The sequence below is a fragment of the Bombina bombina genome, chromosome 2, assembly GCF_027579735.1.
Source record: "Bombina bombina isolate aBomBom1 chromosome 2, aBomBom1.pri, whole genome shotgun sequence".
Lineage (NCBI taxonomy): Eukaryota > Metazoa > Chordata > Amphibia > Anura > Bombinatoridae > Bombina > Bombina bombina.
In genome coordinates this window covers 1,327,989,037-1,328,008,051 of record NC_069500.1, presented here as the reverse complement: position 1 = coordinate 1,328,008,051, position 19,015 = coordinate 1,327,989,037, and the positions used below count along the sequence as shown (strand labels likewise).

At 40.2% G+C, this 19,015-nt stretch overlaps 1 protein-coding gene across 1 annotated transcript in view; it reads left to right on the top strand.

Annotated features, from left to right (window-relative positions):
- Positions 1-19,015, top strand: part of HTT (huntingtin) — a gene marked incomplete in the record, with an annotated part of 1,068,170 nt that overhangs the window by 428,623 nt on the left and 620,532 nt on the right. Inside the window, 2 exon segments of the mRNA XM_053704193.1 lie at positions 372-498; positions 18,334-18,455. Of these exon segments, the coding sequence (XP_053560168.1) occupies positions 372-498; positions 18,334-18,455 (249 nt within the window).

The window sequence follows — 19,015 nt, the reverse complement described above, 5'->3', positions numbered from 1 at the left end:
ATGACGTTTGGTTTTAGTCTTCTTTATTTGTAAATTTAAGACCTGTTATTTTTGTCATTAAAAATAAAGCTTTGTTTGTTTAAAAAAATAAACAAACCTATCTCCTAAGTTGTTTATCTAGGTCCTAGATTCAAAGCAAATTTTCCAATCCCTACTGTACTGGTGGAAGACACTCAATCAGTGCTAATGGGTTAGGGGGCGCAATGCAATACTTGCCTTGCCCTGGGCGCTGACAACTCACGCTACGGCACTTGCCAATTCACCTCATTTTCTATAACTATAGTATTAGAAATGTTCATGTTTTTTTTTTTGTTGTTTCTTTTTTTTAGTCTCAGATTTTTAAATCTTATATAGATAATGTCTTTTTGCAGACAACACTGCCTTCTCTTACAAACCCTCCATCTTTAAGTCCAATTCGCCGTAAGGGAAAGGAGAGGGATGCAGCAGAGCAAACAACCGTACCAATGAGCCCAAAGAAAGCCAGTGATGCCACTCCAGGTAAGAAAATATATATATTGGTACTAGACATGTGGCCATTTTAAAGCTGCCAAGTGCAGTAGTATATGTTTTAACTTTTATAGATTATAGTGCAAAGGAAGTATGAACAATTTCTTTTATGTAATTGGCAAGAGTCCATGGGATATACAATCCTACCAGGAGGGGCAAAGTTTCCCAACCCTCAAAATGCCTATAAATACACCCCTCACCACACCCACAATTCAGTTTTTCAAACTTTTCCTCCTATGGAGGTGGTGAAGTAAGTTTGTGCTAAGATTTCTACGTTGATATGCGCTTCTCAGCTTTTTGAAGCCCGGTTCCTCTCAAAGTACAGGGAATGTCAGAGGGATGTGAAGGGAGTATCACCTATTGAATGCAATGGTTTTCCTCACGGGAGATCTATTTCATAGTTCCTCTGTTATCGGTCGTAGAGATTCGTCTCCTACCTCCCTTTTCAGATCGACAATATACTCTCATATTCCATTACCTCTACTGATAACCATTTCAGTACTGGTTTGGCTATCTGCTATATGTGGATGGGTGTCTTTCGGTAAGTATGTTTTTTATTTCTTAAGACACCCTCGGCTATGGTTTGGCACTTTATGCATTAATATAAAGTTCTAAATATATGTATTGTACTTATATTTGCCATGAGTCAGGTTTATGTATATTTCCTTTTGTACACTGTCCGTTTCATATTTGGGGAAAAAACATAATTAGGAAAAAAAATTCTTACCCGGGGTTTAGTCTTTTTTCAAATTGACTGCTTTTTTCTTTCAATTTTGCGGGCAAAATTAGGCTTGCTAGGACGCAAAATGCTAAAGTTTATTGCGTCATTCTTGGCGCAAGATTTTTTTGGCACGAAGGTACATCCGATGATGCAAATTCGTTGTTAGCGCCAAAAAAAATTCAGTTACGTTGTGCGTCATACTTGGCACCAAATATATGCCTCTTGCCTTTTTTCTATGTCAGAGGGCTATGCTGTTTGCATTTTTTTCCCATTCCTGAAACTGCCATATAAGGAAATTGATAATTTTGCTTTATATGTTGTTTTTTCTTTTATATTTTGCAAGATGTCTCAATCTGATCCTGTCTCAGAAATCACTGTTGGAACCCTGCTGCCTGATTACAGTTCTACCAAAGCTAAGTGCATTTGTTGTAAACTTGTGGAGATTATATCTCTAGCTGTGGTTTGTAATAGTTGTCATGATAAACTTTTACATGCAGAGAATGTGTCCATCAGTAATAGTACATTGCCTGTTGCTGTTCCTTCAACATCTATTGTACAAGATATACCTGTGAATCTAAAAGTTTTTATTGCTGATTCTATTCAGAAGGCTTTGTCTGCCATCCCGCCCTCTAATAAGCGTAAAAGGTCTTTTAAAACTTCTCATAAAGTTGATGAAATTTCAAATGACTGACAACATACTGAATTATCCTCCTCTGATGAGGATCTATCTGTTTCAGAAGATCCTTATTCAGATATTGACACTGACAAATCTACTTATTTATTTGAAATGGAGTATATTCGTTCTTTGTTAAAAGAAGTGTTGATTACATTGGATATTGAGGAAACTAGTCATCTTGATACTAAAACTAGGAAATGTTTAAATTCTGTTTATAAACATCCTGTGGTTACTCTTTCATGGTTTTTCCAGTTCCTGATGCTATTTCTGATATGATTTCTAAGGAATGGAATAGGCCTGGTACTTTTATTCCTTCTTCAAGGTTTAAAAAATTGTCTCCTTTGCCAGCTGTTACATTGGAATTTTGGGAAAAGATCCCCAAAGTTGATGGGTCTATCTCTACTCTTGCTAAACGTACTACTATTCCTATGGAAGATAGTACTACTTTTAAAGATCCTTTAGATATGAAACTTGAATCTTATCTAAGGAAAGCCTATTTATATTCTGGTCATCTTCTCAGGCCTGCAATTTCTTTGGCTGATGTTGCAGCTGCATCAACTTTTTGGTTTGAAAATTTAGTGCAAAAAGAATTGGATTCTGATTTGTCTAGCTTTGTTCGCTTGCTTCAACATGCTAATCATTTTATTTGTGATGCCATTTTTGATATCATCAAAATTGATGTTAAATCTATCTCTTTAGCTATTTTAGCTAGAAGAGCTTTCTGGCTTAAATCTTGGAATGCTGACATGACTTTTGACTCTCGATTGCTATCTCTTTCTTTCCAAGGTAATAAGTTATTTGGTTCTCAGTTGGATTCGAATTCTGTCCAAAATCAATGGATTCTGAGTATTTTCTCTCAGGGGTACTGAATAGGATTCAGAGTAAGACCTCCTGTGAGAAGATTTTTTCTCTCACGCATCCCAGCAAATCCAGTAAAGGCTCAGGCTTTCCTGAAGTGTGTTTCAGACCTGGAGTTTTCAGGGGTAATCATGCCGGGCTCCGTTTCAGGAACAGGGTCTGGGGTTTTATTCAAATCTATTCATTGTCCCAAAGAGAGAAAATTCTTTCAGACCAGTTCTGGATCTGACAATTTTGAATCGTTATGTAAGAGTACCAACTTTCAAAATGGTGACTATAAGGCCTATTCTGCCTTTTGTTCAGCACGGGCATTATATGTTCTAAATAGACTTACAGGATGCATATCTTCATATTCCGATTGATCCAGATTATTATCAGTTTCTGAGATTCTCTTTTCTAGACAAGCATTACCAATTTGTCGCTCTTCCTTTTGGCCTAGCGACAGCTCCAAGAATCTTTTCTAAGGTTCTCTGTGCCCTACTCTCTGTAATCAGAGAGCGGTGCATTGCAGTGTTTCCTTATTTTGATGATATCTTGGTACTAGCTCAGTCTTTACATTCTGCAGAATCTCATACGAATCAACTAGTGTTGTTTCTTCGAAAACATGGTTGGAGGATCAATTTACCAAAAAGTTCTTTGATTCCTCAGACAAGGGTCACCTTTTTAGGTTTCCAGTGTCCATGACTCTGTCTCTAACAGACAAGAGATGTTTAAAATTGGTTTCAGCCTGTCGGAACCTTCAGTCTCAGTCATTCCCTTCAGTAGCTATGTGCATGGAAGTTTTAGGTCTCATGACTGCAGCATCGGACGTGATCCCCTTTGCTCGTTTTCATATGAGACCTCTCCAGCTTTGTATGCTGAACCAATGGTGCTGGGATTATACAAGGATATCACAATTAATATCCTTAAATCCCAATCTTCGACCTTTTCTGACTTGGTGGTTAGATCACCATCGTATAGTTCTAGGGGCCTCTTTTGTTCGTCCAACCTGGACTGTGATCACAACAGATGCGAGTCTTTCAGGTTGGGGAGCTGTTTGGGGATCTCTAACAGCACAAGGGGTTTGGAAATCTCAAGAGGCGAGATTACCAATCAATATTTTGGAATTTTGCGATTTTCAGGACTCTTCAGATTTGGCCTCTGTTGAAGAGAGAACCGTTCATTTGTTTTCAGACAGACCATATTACAACTGTGGCATATGTCAATCATCAGGGTGGGACTCACGATCCCCAAGCTATGAAGGAAGTACCCCAGATACTTGCTTGGGCGGAATCCAGCTCCTGTCTAATTGCTGCGGTTCAGATTCCAGTTATAGACAATTGGGAAGCGGATTATCTCAGCCGTCAGACTTTACATCCGGGGGAGTGGTCCCTCCATCCCGATGTGTTTTCTCATGTTGTTCAGATGTGGGGTCTTCCAGAAATAGATCTGATGGCCTCTTATCTAAACAAAAAACTTCCCAGGTACCTGTACAGGTCCATGGATCCTCAGGCGGAAGCAGTGGATGCGTTGACGCTTTCTTGGTGTTATCAACCTGCTTATATTTCTCTTGTAAAGGTGTATCCAGTCCACGGGTTCATCCATTACTTGTGGGATATTCTCCTTCCCAACAGGAAGCTGCAAGAGGACACCCACAGCAGAGCTGTCTATATAGCTCCTCCCCTAACTGCCACCCCCATTTATTCTCTTGCAGCTCTCGACAAGAAAGGAAGTATCAAGAGAGATGTGGTGACTTAGTGTAGTTTTTACCTTCAATCAAAAGTTTGTTATTTTTAAACGGTACCGGCGTTGTATTGTTTTTACTCTCAGGCAGAAATTGGAAGAAGAATTCTGCCTGGAGGTTTTGATGATCTTAGTGGTTTGTAACTAAGGTCCATTGCTGTTCTCACACATAACTGAAGAGTATGGAAAGAAAACTTCAGTTGGGGGGACGGTCTGCAGATTGCCTGCTTTGAGGTATGTTCAGTATATTTTTTTCTAGAGAGATGATAAGGTCTAGAAAATGCTGACAGTGCCTGGTATATTTAAGGTAAGCCTGATACAGTGATTTAACAACAACTGGGATCATGCTTGCAAATAAGGGTAATATTCATGTTAATACTTATATTACTTAGTATAAAAACGTTTGCATGATTTATAAAAATAAAAAAGTTTTTTCTCTGAGGGTGATAAATCTTTATTTGGGGCCTAGTTTTCCACATGGCTTGTTAGATTACTCCTAGGAGTACTTTTTTAAGGCCCTCTGACTTTGAGTGCGTGGTAGGGAGGGGCCTATTTTCAAGCTCTAAATGTGCAGTTGATTTTCAGTCTGAGACATCCAGCTTCCCTGAAGGAGTCCTCTGGCTTATAGGACCTCTATAGAGGGTTTTTAAGGGCAGGTAGGAGCCACAGCACAGCTGTGGCAGTGTGTTTGACTGTTTGTTAGCAGTTTTAATGTTTTTCTAATTCGTTTTTGGGCCTGAGGGGTTAATCATCCATTTGCAAGTGGGTGCAATGCTGCTTTAGTCCCTTATACACACTGTAAACATTTTGTAGAGTTTACTACTTTATATCACTGTTTTGCAGTTTATGTGGTAGTTTTTTCTCTTAAAGGCACAGTACCGTTTTTATATTATTGCTTTTTTCACATTTATTAGAGTGTTTTCCAAGCTTGCTGGTCTCATTAATAGTCTGTTAAACATGTCTGACATAGAGGAAACTCCTTGTTCATTATGTTTAGAAGCCATTGTGGAACCCCCTCTTAGAATGTGCACCAAATGCACTGACCTTTCTATAAGTTATAAAGACCATATTATGGCTTTTAAAGATTTATCACCTGAGGTTTCTGAGACTGACAAAAGGGAGGTTATGCCATCTAGCTCTCCCCACGTGTCAGAACCTATAACTCCCGCTCAAGGGACGCCAAGTACATCTAGCGCGTCCAATGCTTTTACCTTATAAGACATGGCAGCAGTTATGAATCATACCCTCACAGAGGTATTGTCCAAACTGCCAGGGTTACAAGGAAAGCGAGACAGCTCTGGGGCTAGAACAAATACAGAGCTCTCTGACGCTTTAGTAGCTATGTCTGATATACCCTCACAATGTGCAGAAGTTGAAGCAGGAGAGCTTCTATCTGTGGATGACTTCTCTGATTCAGGGAAGGCGTTACTTCAGTCTGACTCTGAAATGACAGCATTTAAATTTAAGCTTGAACACTTCCACGTGCTGCTCGGGGAGGTTTTAGCGACTCTGGATGACTGTGACACCATTGTAGTCCCAGAGAAATTGTGTAAAATGGACAAATACTTTGCAGTGCCTGTTTACACTGACGTTTTTCCAATCTCTAAGAGGTTTTCAGAAATTATTACTAAGGAAGTAATATAGATGCCGCTACATGGGACTCGTGGCAGACGGTCCCTAAGGTGGAGGGAGCAGTCTCTACCCTAACTTAGCGTCCAACTATTACTGTCGAGGACAGTTGTGCTTTCCTAGATCCTATGGATAAAAAATTAGAGGGTTTCCTTAAGAAAATCTTTATACAACAAGGTTTTATTCTCCAGCCTCTTGCATGCATTGCTCCAGTCACTGCTGCAGCAGCTTTCTGGTTCGAGTCTCTGGAGGAGGCTCTACAGGTAGAAACCCCGTTGGATGATATCCTTGACAGGCTTACAGCTCTTAAGTTAGCCAATTCATTTATTTCTGACACCGTTTTTCATTTAACCAAGCTAACGGCTAAAAATTCAGGTTTTGCCATTCAGGCGCGTAGGGCGCTATGGCTTAAATACTGGTCACTTCAAAGTCTAAACTTCTCAATATCCCCTTCAAAGGACAGACCCTATTTGGGCCTGGACTGAAGGAGATCATTTTTGATATTACTGGAGGAAAAGGCCACGCCCTTCCCCAGGATAGGTCCAACAAGTTAAGGACCAAACAGACTAATTTTCGTTCCTTTCGAAACTTCAAGAGTGGCGCAGCTTCATCTTCCTCTTCTACAAAACAAGAGGGAAATTTTGCCCAGTCCAAGCCAGTCTGGAGACCGAAACAGGCCAAAAAGCCTGCTGCTGCCTCTAAGACAGCATGAAGGAGTAGCCCCCGATCTGGGACCGGATCTAGTGGGGGGGCAGACTTTCTCACTTCGCCCAGGCTTGAGCAAGAGATGTCCAGGATCCCTGGGCTCTGGAGATTGTTTCCCAGGGATATCTTCTGGATTTCAAAGCTTCATCTCCAAAGGGGAGATTTCATCTCTCACAATTATCTGCAAACCAGATAAAGAGAGAGGCATTCTTACATTGCGTTCAAGACATACTAGTTATGGGAGTGATCCACCCAGTTCCAAAGGAGGAACAGGGGCAGGGCTTCTATTCAAATCTGTTTATAGTTCCCAAGAAAGAGGGAACTTTCAGACCAATCTTGGATCTCAAGATCCTAAACAAATTTCTCAGGGTCCCATCCTTCAAGATGGAGACTATTCGAACCATCCTACCTATGATCCAGGAGGGTCAATATATGACTACCGTGGATTTAAAGGATGCTTATCTACACATTCCGATACATAGGGATCATCATCAGTTTCTCAGGTTCGCCTTCCTAGACAGGCATTACCAGTATGTGGCTCTTCCCTTCGGGTTAGCCACGGCACCAAGAATCTTTACGAAGGTTCTAGGGTCCCTTCTGGCGGTTCTAAGGCCGCGGGGTATAGCAGTGGCCCCTGATACAGGCATCGACTTTTCAAATCGCCAGGTCCCATACGGACATTGTTCTGGCATTCCTGAGGTCTCATGGGTGGAAGGTGAACGAAGGAAAGAGTTCTCTCTCCCCTCTCACAAGAGTTTCCTTCCTAGGAACTCTGATAAACTCAGTAAAAATGAAGATTTATCTGACAGGGGTCAGGTTGTCAAAACTTCTAACTTCCTGCCGTGCTCTTTATTCCACTTCCCATCCGTCAGTGGCTCAGTGTATGGAGGTAATCGGATTAATGGTAGCGGCAATGGACATAGTTCCGTTTGCCCGCCTACATCTCAGACCACTGCAACTATGCATGCTCAATCAGTGGAATGGGGATTACACATATTTGTCCCCTCTACTAAATCTGGATCAAGAGACCAGGGATTCTCTTCTCTGGTGGCTATCTTGGGTCCATCTGTCCAAGGGAATGAGTTTCCGCAGGCCAGAATGGACTATAGTAACGACAGATGCCAGCCTTCTGGGCTGGGGTGCAGTCTGGAACTCCCTGAAGGCTCAGTGTTCGTGGACTCAGGAGGAGGCCCTACTTCCGATAAACATTCTGGAACTAAGAGCGATATTCAATGCTCTTCAGGCTTGGCCTCAGCTCGCTGCGGTCAGGTTCATCAGATTTCAGTCGGACAACATCACGACTGTAGCCTATATCAACCATCAGGGGGGAACAAGGAGCCCCCTGGCAATGTTGGAGGTTTCAAAGATAATTCTATGGGCAGAGGTTCACTCTTGCCATCTCTCAGCTATCCATATCCCAGGAGTAGAGAACTGGGATGCGGATTTTCTAAGTCGGCAGACTTTTCATCTGGGGGAGTGGGAGCTCCATCCGGAGGTATTTGCCCAGTTGATTCAACTATGGGGGCAAACCAGAACTGGATCTGATGGCGTCTCATCAGAACGCCAAGCTTCCTTGTTACGGGTCCAGGTCCAGGGATCCCAAGGCAGCGCTGATAGATGCTCTAGCATCGCCCTGGTCCTTAAGCCTGGCTTCTGTGTTTCCACCGTTTCCTCTGCTCCCTCGTCTGATTGCCAAGATCACGCAGGAGAGAGCTTCTGTGATCTTGATAGCCCCTACGTGGCCACGCAGGACTTGGTATGCAGATCTGGTGGACATGTCATCTTTTCCACCATGGACACTGCCGCTAAGGGAGGACCTTCTACTTCAAGGTCCCTTCAAACATCCAAATCTAATTTCTCTACGTCTGACTGCTTGGAGATTGAACGCTTGATTCTATCAAAGCGTGGTTTTTCTGAATCGGTCATTGATACCTTATTTCAGGCTCGAAAGCCTGTCACCAGGAAGATCTATCATAAGATCTGGTGTGAATCCAAGGGTTACTTATGGGGTAAGGTTAGGATTCCTAGGATTTTATCTTTTCTCCAAGAAGGATTGGAGAAGGGATTGTCAGCTAGTTCCTTAAAGGGACAGATTTCTGCTCTGTCTATTCTTTTGCATAAACGTCTGGCTGAGGTTCCAGACGTTCAGGCGTTTTGTCAGGCTTTAGTTAGAATCAAGCCTGTGTTTAAACCTGTTGCTCCGCCATGGAGTTTAAATTTAGTTCTTATGGTTCTTCAAGGGGTTCCGTTTGAACCTTTGCATTCCGTAGATATTAAGCTTTTATCTTGGAAAGTTCTGTTTTTAGTAGCTATCTCCTCGGCTCGAAGAGTTTCGGAGTTATCTGCTTTACAATGTAATTCCCCTTATCTGATTTTCCCTGCAGATAAGGTAGTGTTACGTACCAAACCTGAGTTTCTTCCTAAGGTGGTATCTAATAAGAATATCAATCAGGGGATTGTTGTTCCTTCACTATGTCCTAATCCTTCTTCAAAGAAGGAACGTCTATTACACAATCTTGATGTGGTTCGTGCTTTAAAGTTTTATTTACAAGCTACGAAGGATTTTCGTCAAATATCTGCTTTGTTTGTTGTCTACTCTGGACAGAGGAGAGGCCAAAAGGCTTCGGCAACTTCTCTTTCTTTTTGCTAAGAAGTATAATACGCTTAGCTTAAGAGACTGCTGGCCAGCAGCCTACTGAAAGAATTACAGCTCATTCTACTAGAGCAGTAGCTTCCTCATGGGCTTTTAAACATGAGGCCTCTGTTGAACAGATTTGTAAGGCGGCGACTTGGTCTTCGCTTCATACCTTTTCAAAATTCTATAAATTTGATACTTTTGCTTCTTCGGAGGCTATTTTTGGGAGAAAGGTCTTACAGGCAGTGGTGCCTTCCGTTTAAGTTCCTGCCTTGTCCCTCCCTTCATCCGTGTCCTAAAGCTTTGGTATTGGTATCCCACAAGTAATGGATGAACCCGTGGACTGGATACACCTTTACAAGAGAAAACAAAATTTATGCTTACCTGATAAATTTATTTCTCTTGTGGTGTATCCAGTCCACGGCCCGCCCTGTCATTTTAAGGCAGGTGTTTTTTATTTTTAAACTACAGTCACCACTGCACGCTATAGTTTCTCCTTTTTTTCTTGCTTGTCTTCGGTCGAATGACTGGGGGTGGCAGTTAGGGGAGGAGCTATATAGACAGCTCTGCTGTGGGTGTCCTCTTGCAGCTTCCTGTTGGGAAGGAGAATATCCCACAAGTAATGTATGAACCCGTGGACTGGATACACCACAAGAGAAATAAATTTATCAGGTAAGCATAAATTTTGTTTTTCCCGCCTCTAGTTCTTCTTCCAAGAGTGATCTCCAAAATCATCATGGAGCAATCATTTGTGTTGCTGGTGGCTCCAGCATGGCCTCACAGGCTTTGGTATGCAGATCTTGTTCGGATGTCCAGTTGCCAACCTTGGCCACTTCCATTAAGGCCAGACCTTCTGTCTCAAAGCCCGTTTTTCCATCAGGATCTCAAATCATTAAATTTGAAGGTATGGAAATTGAACACCTAGTGCTTAGTCATAGAGGTTTCTCTGTCTCAGTGATTAATACTTTGTTACAGGCTCGTAAATCTGTTTCAAGAAAGATTTATTATTGAGTTTGGAAGACTTACATTTGATGGTGTTCTTCTCATAGATTCTCTTGGCATTCTTTTAGAATTCCTAGAATTTTAGTTTCTTCAGGATGTTTTGGATAAGGGTTTGTCTGTAAGTTCCTTGAAGGGACAAATCTCAGCTCTTTCTGTTTTATTTCACAGAAAGATTGCTACGCTTCCTGATATTCACTGTTTTGTACAGGCTTTGGTTCGTATCAAGCCTGTCATTATATCAATCTCTCCTCCTTGGAGTCTTAATTTGGTTTTGAAGGCTTTACAGGCTCCTCCATTTGAGCCTATGCATTCTTTGGACATTAAACTACTTTCTTGGAAAGTGTTGTTCCTTTTGGCCATCTCTTCTGCTAGAAGAGTTTCTGAATTATCTGCTACTTCTTGTGAATCTCCTTTTCTGATTTTTCATCAGGATAAGGCGGTTTTGCGGACTTCATTTAAATTCTTACCTAAGGTTGTAAATTCTAACAGCATTAATAGAAAAATTGTTGCCCTAATCCTAAGAATTCTTTGGAGAGATCCTTACATTTTTTGGATGTGGTAAGAGCTTTGAAATATTATGTTGAAGCTACTAAAGATTTCAGGAAGACTTCTAGTCTATTTGTTATCTTTTCTGGTTCTAGGAAAGGTCAGAAGGCTTCTGCCGTTTCCTTGGCATCGTGGTTAAAGCTTTTGATTCATCAAGCTTATTTGGAGTCGGGTCAAGCCCAGCCTCAGAGAATTACGGCTCATTCTACTAGATCAGTCTCCTCTTCGTGGGCTTTTAAGAATGAAGTTCAGTTGGTCAAATTTGCAAAGCAGCAACATTTACTTAATTCTACCGTTTTGATGTATTTGCTTCTTCGAAAGCAGTATTTGGTAGAAAAGGCAGCTTTTTCAGTTTGATTCTTCTGCTTATGTTTTAAGTTTTTCTTTTCATTTATGAGAATAAACTTATATTTTGGGTTGTGGAATAATTGTTTCTTTCATGTAATTAGCAAGAGTCCATGAGCTAGTGACGTATGGGATATACATTCCTACCAGGAGGGGCAAAGTTTCCCAAACCTCAAAATGCTTATAAATACACCCCTCACCACACCCACAATTCAGTTTTACAAACTTTGCCTCCCGTGAAGGTGGTGAAGTAAGTTTGTGCTAGATTCTTCGTTGATATGCGCTTCGCAGCAGGCTGGAGCCCGGTTTTCCTCTCAGAGTGCAGTTAATGTCAGCGGGATGTGAAGAGAGTATTGCCTATTTGAATACCATGGTCTCCTTCTACGGATCTATTTCATAGGTTCTCTGTTATCGGTCGTAGAGATTTCTTCTCCTACCTCCCTTTTCAGATCGACGATATACTCTAATATACCATTACCTCTATTGATTCTCATTTCAGTACTGGTTTGGCTATCTACTATATGTAGATGAGTGTCTTGGGGTAAGTAAGTCTTATTTTATTATGACACTCTTAAGCTATGGTTGGGCACTTTATTTATAAAGTTCTAAATATATGTGTTTAAACTTATATTTGCCATGATTCAGGGTAGTCAGTTTCATTATTTGGGATAATGCATATGAATGATTATTTTTTCTTACCTTAAAAATTGTTTCAAATTGACTTTTTTCCCTGTGGGCTGTTAGGCTCACGGGGGCTGAAAATGCTTCAATTTATTGCGTCATTTTTGGCGCGGACTTTTTTGGCGCAAAAAATTTGGTCATTTCCGGCACCCTAATTGACGCCGGATGTTGTTCGTAGTTACATCATTTTTTTGACTTTTTTTGCGCCAAAAATGTGGCCGTTATTTTTTTTTTCGGCGTCACCGGATTTGGCGTCATACTTGGCACCAAAAATATAGGCGTTAGCGCCAATAATGTGGGCGTCATTTTTGGCGCCAAAAAATGTGGGCGTCATTCTTGTCTCCACCTTTTTTTCACATTATTTCAGTCTTATTTTTCATTGCTTCTGGTTGCTAGAGGCTTGTTCATTGGCATTTTTTCCCATTCCTGAAACTGTCATTTAAGGAATTTGATAATTTTGCTTTATATGTTGTTTTTTCTATTACATATTGCAAGATGTCTCAACTTGACCCTGGATCAGAATCTACTTCTGGAAAGACGCTGCCTGATGCTGGTTCTACCAAAGTTAAGTGCATTTGTTGTAAACTTGTGGTAACTGTTCCTCCGGCTGTAGTTTGTGATGAATGTCATGAAAAACTTGCTAATGCAGATAGTATTTCCATTAGTAATAATCCATTACCTGTTGTTGTTCCCTCAACATCTAATGCTCAGGATGTTCCTGTTAATGTAAAAGAATTTGTTTCTAAATCTATTAGGAAGGCTCTGTCTGTTATTCCTCCTTCCAGTAAACGTAAACGGTCTTTTAAAACTTCTCATATTTCAGATGAATTTTTAAGTGACCGTCATCATTCTGACTTGTCTGTTTCTGATGAGGATCTATCTGGTTCATGGAATTTATTCGTTCTTTACTTAAAGAGGTGTTAATCGCATTAGATATGGAGGAGTCTAGTCCTCTTGATACTAAATCTACTAAGCGTTTAAATTTGGTTTTCAAACCTCATACAGTTATTCCAGAGGTTTTTCCTGTCCCTGATGCTATTTCTGAAGTAAATTCTAGGGAATGGAATAATCTGGGTACTTCATTTACTCCTTCTCAAAGGTTTAAAAAATTGTACCCTGTGCCATCTGACAGATTAGAGTTTTGGGACAAAATCCCTAAAGTTGATGGGGCTATCTCTACTCTTGCTAAACGTACTACTATTCCTACGGCGGATAGTACTTCCTTTAAGGATCCTTTAGATAGGAAACTTGAATCCTTTCTAAGGAGAGCTTATTTATGTTCAGGTAATCTTCTTAGACCTGCTATTTCTTTGGCTGATGTTGCTGCTGCTTCCACTTTCTGGTTGGAGGCTTTAGCGCAACAAGTGTCAGACCATAATACTCATAGCATTGTTAAACTTCTTCAACATGCTAATAACTTTATTTGTGATGCCATCTTTGATATCATTAGAATTGATGTCAGGTATATGTCTTTAGCTATTTTAGCTAGAAGAGCTTTATGGCTTAAAACTTGGAATGCAGATATGACTTCTAAGTCAACTTTGCTTTCTCTTTCTTTCCAAGGTAATAAATTATTTGGTTCTCAGTTGGATTCTATTATTTCAACTGTTACTGGGGGGAAAGGAACCTTTTTGCCTCAGGACAAAAAATCTAAAGGTAAATACAGGGCTGCTAATCGTTTTCGTTTCTTTCGTCAGAATAAGGAACAGAAGCCTGACCCTTCCTCTAAAGGAACGGTTTCCGTTTGGAAACCTTCTCCAGTCTGGAATAAATCCAAGCCTTTTAGAAAGTCAAAGCCAGCGCCCAAGTCCACATGAAGGTGCGGCCTCTATTCCAGCACAGCTGGTAGGGGGCAGGTTACGATTTTTCAAAGATATTTGGATCAATTCGATTCACAGTCTTTGGATTCAGAACATTGTTTCACAAGGGTAGAGAATAGGTTTCAAGGTAAGGCCGCCTGCGAGAAGATTTTTTCTCTCTCGCATTCCAATAAACCCAGTGAAGGCTCAGGCGTTTCTGAAATGTGTTTCAGATCTAGAGTTGGCTGGGGTAATTGTGCCAGTTCCAGTTCTGGAACAGGGTCTAGGGTTTTACTCAAATCTATTCATTGTACCAAAGAAGGAGAATTCAGTTCTGGATCTAAAAATATTGAATCGTTATGTAAGGATACCAACATTCAAAATGGTAACTATAAGGACTATTCTGCCTTTTGTTCAGCAAGGGCATTATATGTCCACAATAGATTTACAGGATGCATACCTTCATATTCCAATTCATCCAGCTCATTATCAGTTTCTGAGATTCTCTTTTCTAGACAAGCATTACCAGTTTGTGGCCCTTCCGTTTGGCCTAGCAACAGCTCCAAGGATCTTTTCAAAGGTTCTCGGTGCCCTTCTCTCTGTAATCAGAGAACAGGGTATTGCAGTATTTCCTTATTTGGACAATATCTTGGTACTTGCTCAGTCTTAACATTCTGCAGAATCTCATACGAATCAACTTGTGTCGTTTCTTCAAAGACATGGTTGGAGGATCAATTTATCAAAGAGTTCGTTGATTCCTCAGACAAAGGTAACCTTTTTGGATTTTCAAATAGATTCAGGTCCATGACCTTGTCTCTAACAGAAAAGAGACGTCTGAAATTGGTTTTAGCCTGTCGAAACCTTCAGTCTCAATCATTCCCTTCGGTAGCTTTGTGCATGGAATTTCTAGGTCTCATGACTGCTGCATCGGACGCGATCCCCTTTGCTCGTTTTCACATGCGACCTCTTCAGCTTTGTATGCTGTACCAGTGGTGCAGGGATTATACAAAGATATCACAATTAATATCCTTAAATCCCAATGTACGACACTCTCTGACGTGGTGGATAGATCACCATCGTTTAGTCCAAGGGGCTTCTTTTGTTCGTCCAACCTGGACTGTGATCTCAACAGATGCGAGTCTGTCAGGTTGGGGAGCTGTATGGGGATCTCTGACAGCGCAGGGGGTTTGGGAATCTCAGGAGACGAGATTACCAATCAACATTTTGGAACTCCGTGCGATTTTCAGAGCTCTTCAGTTCTGGCCTCTTCTGAAGAGAGAATAGTTTATTTGTTTTCAGACAGACAATGTCACAACCGTGGCATATGTCAATCATCAAGGTAGGACTCACAGTCCTCAGGCTATGAAAGAAGTATCTTGTATACTTGTATGGGCGGAATCCAGCTCCTGTCCAATCTCTGCGGTTCACATCCCAGGTGTAGACAATTGGGAAGCAGATTATCTCAGTCGCCAGACGTTACATCCGGGCGAATGGTCCCTTCACCCAGAAGTATTTCTTCAGATTGTTCAAATCTGGGGACTTCCAGAAATATATCTGATGGCCTCTCATCTAAACAAGAAATTTCCCAGGTATCTGTCCAGATCCAGGGATCCTCAGGCGGAGGCAGTGGACTCGTTGTCGCTTCCTTGGAATTATCATCCTGCCTATATCTTTCCGCCTCTAGTTCTTCTTCCAAAAGGGATTCCCAAAATTCGAATGGAACGTTCGTTTGTACTGCTGGTGGCTCCAGCATGGCCTCACAGGTTTTGCTATGCGGATCTCATTCGGATGGCCAGTTGCCAACCTTGGACTCTTCCGTTAAGACCAGACCTTCTATCTCAAGGCCCTTTTTTCCATCAGGATCTCAAATCATTAATTTTTAAGGTATGGAAATTGAATGCTTGATTCTTAGTCATAGAGGTTTCTCTGACTCAGTAATTAATACTATGTTAAAGGCTCGTAAATCTGTGTCTAGGAAGATTTATTATCGAGTCTGGAAGACTTACATTTCTTGGTGTTCTTCTCATAAATTCTCCTGGCATTCTTTTAGAATTCCTAGAATTTTACAGTTTCTTCAGGATGATTTGGATAAAGGTTTGTCTGCAAGTTCCTTGAAAGGACAAATCTCTGCTCTTTCTGTTCTTTTTCACAGAAAGATTGCTAATCTTCCTGATATTCATTGTTTTGTACAGGCTTTGGTTCGTATCAAACCTGTCATTAAGTCAATCTCTCCTCCTTGGAGTCTTAATTTGGTTTACAAGCTCCTCCGTTTGAACCTATGCATTCTCTGGACATTAAATTACTTTCTTGGAAAGTTCTGTTCCTTTTGGCCATCTCTTCTGCTAGAAGAGTTTCTGAGTTATCTGCTCTTTCTTGTGAATCTCCTTTTCTGATTTTTCATCAGGATAAGGCGGTGTTGCGGACTTCATTTAAATTTTTACCTAAGGTTGTGAATTCTAACAACATTAGTAGAGAAATTGTTGTTCCTTTATTGTGTCCTAATCCTAAGAATTCAAAGGAGAGATCTTTACATTCTTTGGATGTAGTAAGAGCTTTGAAATATTATGTTGAAGCTACTAAAGATTTTAGAAAGACTTCTAGTCTATTTGTTATCTTTTCTGGTTCTAGAAAAGGTCAGAAGGCCTCCGCCATTTCTTTGGCGTCTTGGTTAAACTCTTTGATTCATCATGCTTATGTAGAGTCGGGTAAATCCCGCCTCAAAGAATTACGGCTCATTCTACTAGGTCAGTTTCTACTTCCTGGGCGTTTAGGAATCAAGCTTCTGTTGATCAGATTTGCAAAGCAGCAACTTGGTCTTTTTTGCATACTTTTACTAAATTCTACCATTTTGATGTTTTCTCTTCTTCTGAAGCAGTTTTTGGTAGAAAAGTACTTCAAGCAGCTGTTTCAGTTTTATTCTTCTGCTTATAATTTCAGTTTTTTTCATTATTGAGATTAAAACTTTTGTTTTGGGTTGTGGATTATTATTTTTCAGCGGAATTGGCTGTCTTTATTTTATCCCTCCCTCTCTAGTGACTCTTGCGTGGAAGTTCCACATCGTGGGTATTTATTATCCCGTACGTCACTAGCTCATGGACTCTTGCTAATTACATGAAAGAAAACATAATTTATGTAAGAACTTACCTGATAAATTCATTTCTTTCATATTAGCAAGAGTCCATGAGGCCCACCCTTTTTTGTGGTGGTTATGATTTTTTTGTATAAAGCACAATTATTCCAATTCCTTATTTTGATGCTTTCGCTCCTTTCTTATCACCCCACTTCTTGGCTATTCGTTAAACTGAATTGTGGGTGTGGTGAGGGGTGTATTTATAGGCATTTTGAGGTTTGGGAAACTTTGCCCCTCCTGGTAGGAATGTATATCCCATACGTCACTAGCTCATGGACTCTTGCTAATATGAAAGAAATGAATTTATCGGGTAAGTTCTTACATAAATTATGTTTTTCAGCGAAAAATGGCTGTTTTATTTTATCCCTCCCTCTCTAGTGACTCTTGCGTGGAGTTCCACTTTTTGGGTATTGATATCCCATACGTCACTAGCTCATGGACTCTTGCCAATTACATGAAAGAAAACATAATTAATGTAAGAACTTACCTGATAAATTAATTTTTTTCATATTGGCAAGAGTCCATGAGGCTCACCCTTTTTTTATGGTGGTTATGATTTTTTTGTATTAAGCACAATTATTTCCAAATTCCTTTGTTGATGCTTTTTACTCCTTTCTTTATCACCCTACTACTTGGCTATTCGTTAAACTGAATTGTGAGTGTCGTGAGGGGTGTATTTATAGGCATTTTGAGGTTTGGGAAACTTTTCCCCTCCTGGTAGGATTGTATATCCCATACGTCACTTGCTCATGGACTCTTGCCAATATGAAAGAAATGAATTTATCAGGTAAGTTCTTACATAAATTATGTTTTTAAAGCAAATGTTCTTCTGTGCCATTTTGTGTACTTGAGATTGATTGACAGCATGTAAAACGTTTTGATTATTGAATCTTATAAAGAATGAAAAAAACTTTTTTTTTTTTTTTTTTTTTTTTTAAAAAGATGCAGTGTGCTGTAGTTGTTGCCCAGTTTTGTTCTCCAAAACAAAGAAGGAAAAATAAAGGAAACGAAATGGAAGTATGAGTATTTATCTATAGGAAGCGCATACTGTAATTTATATTTTAATTGACAGCAGTTATTACTATAACAGAGGGAAAAAAACAGAAGATGGAAAAATATTATTTATTCAATGATTTTATTACAGACGCTTTTATAATCTAATTCACTTTTCTGCTACTTCAACTATTAAAGAGTGCTGAACTGAAAATAGACTGAGGTAGACAAATATCTGGTCTTTTCTTATAACTAATGTGAATACAAAGCCATTTCATTCAGGAGGAATTACTGTGTACAAGACACAATTCTATGCATTGTGATTTGAGTTTTTAATATGTTGTTCTTAACATGCTTCCCTTTTTATTTTTTCTCTCCATAAAGTGTCTCGCCAAACAGATGCCTCAGGTCCCACCCAAACAAGCAAATCCTTAGGCAGTTTCTACCATCTTCCATCATATCTTAAATTGTATGATGTGTTAAAAGCTACGTATGCAAACTATAAGGTATGTGATCTGACAGTTCCTTATAAAATCTATAATGCACCTAAAGTTATTTAAAGAAGTTGTGAAATGTTTTGCAGTTGTCAGTGTACCTTAACCCCTTGCAACAAATGGACATAGGTGTCACACAGTACTTTGCCCAACGTACAGTGTTGGCGTAGTACCAGACAGCTTCCAGTACCTAAGATGGCGGAGACCATTGAGAGTGACGGTTAGAGAGCTGTTTGGGAGGGATAAGTGAGTTGGGAGTGTAATGGGGTATGCTACATCGCATAAAATAAAATAAATAAATATTAATTAATAAAAATCTACGATGGTGGTGAGGAGTGTGGGTGAGCGGTTGGAAGAGCTGTTTGGGAGGGATCAGGGAGGTGTCAGGTGGGATGGTAATCCTTACACTAGAATACAATTAGCCTTGCCAGCTGCAATTAGCGTCTTCTAATTACCAAAAAGCCATGTATATCTATTTCTGAAGAAAGCGGATCCCAGAGAAGTTTTTACAACCATTTGTCTTATGACTGCTCAAGCGGTATGTAAATAATTTCATTGAGAAACCCAAACTT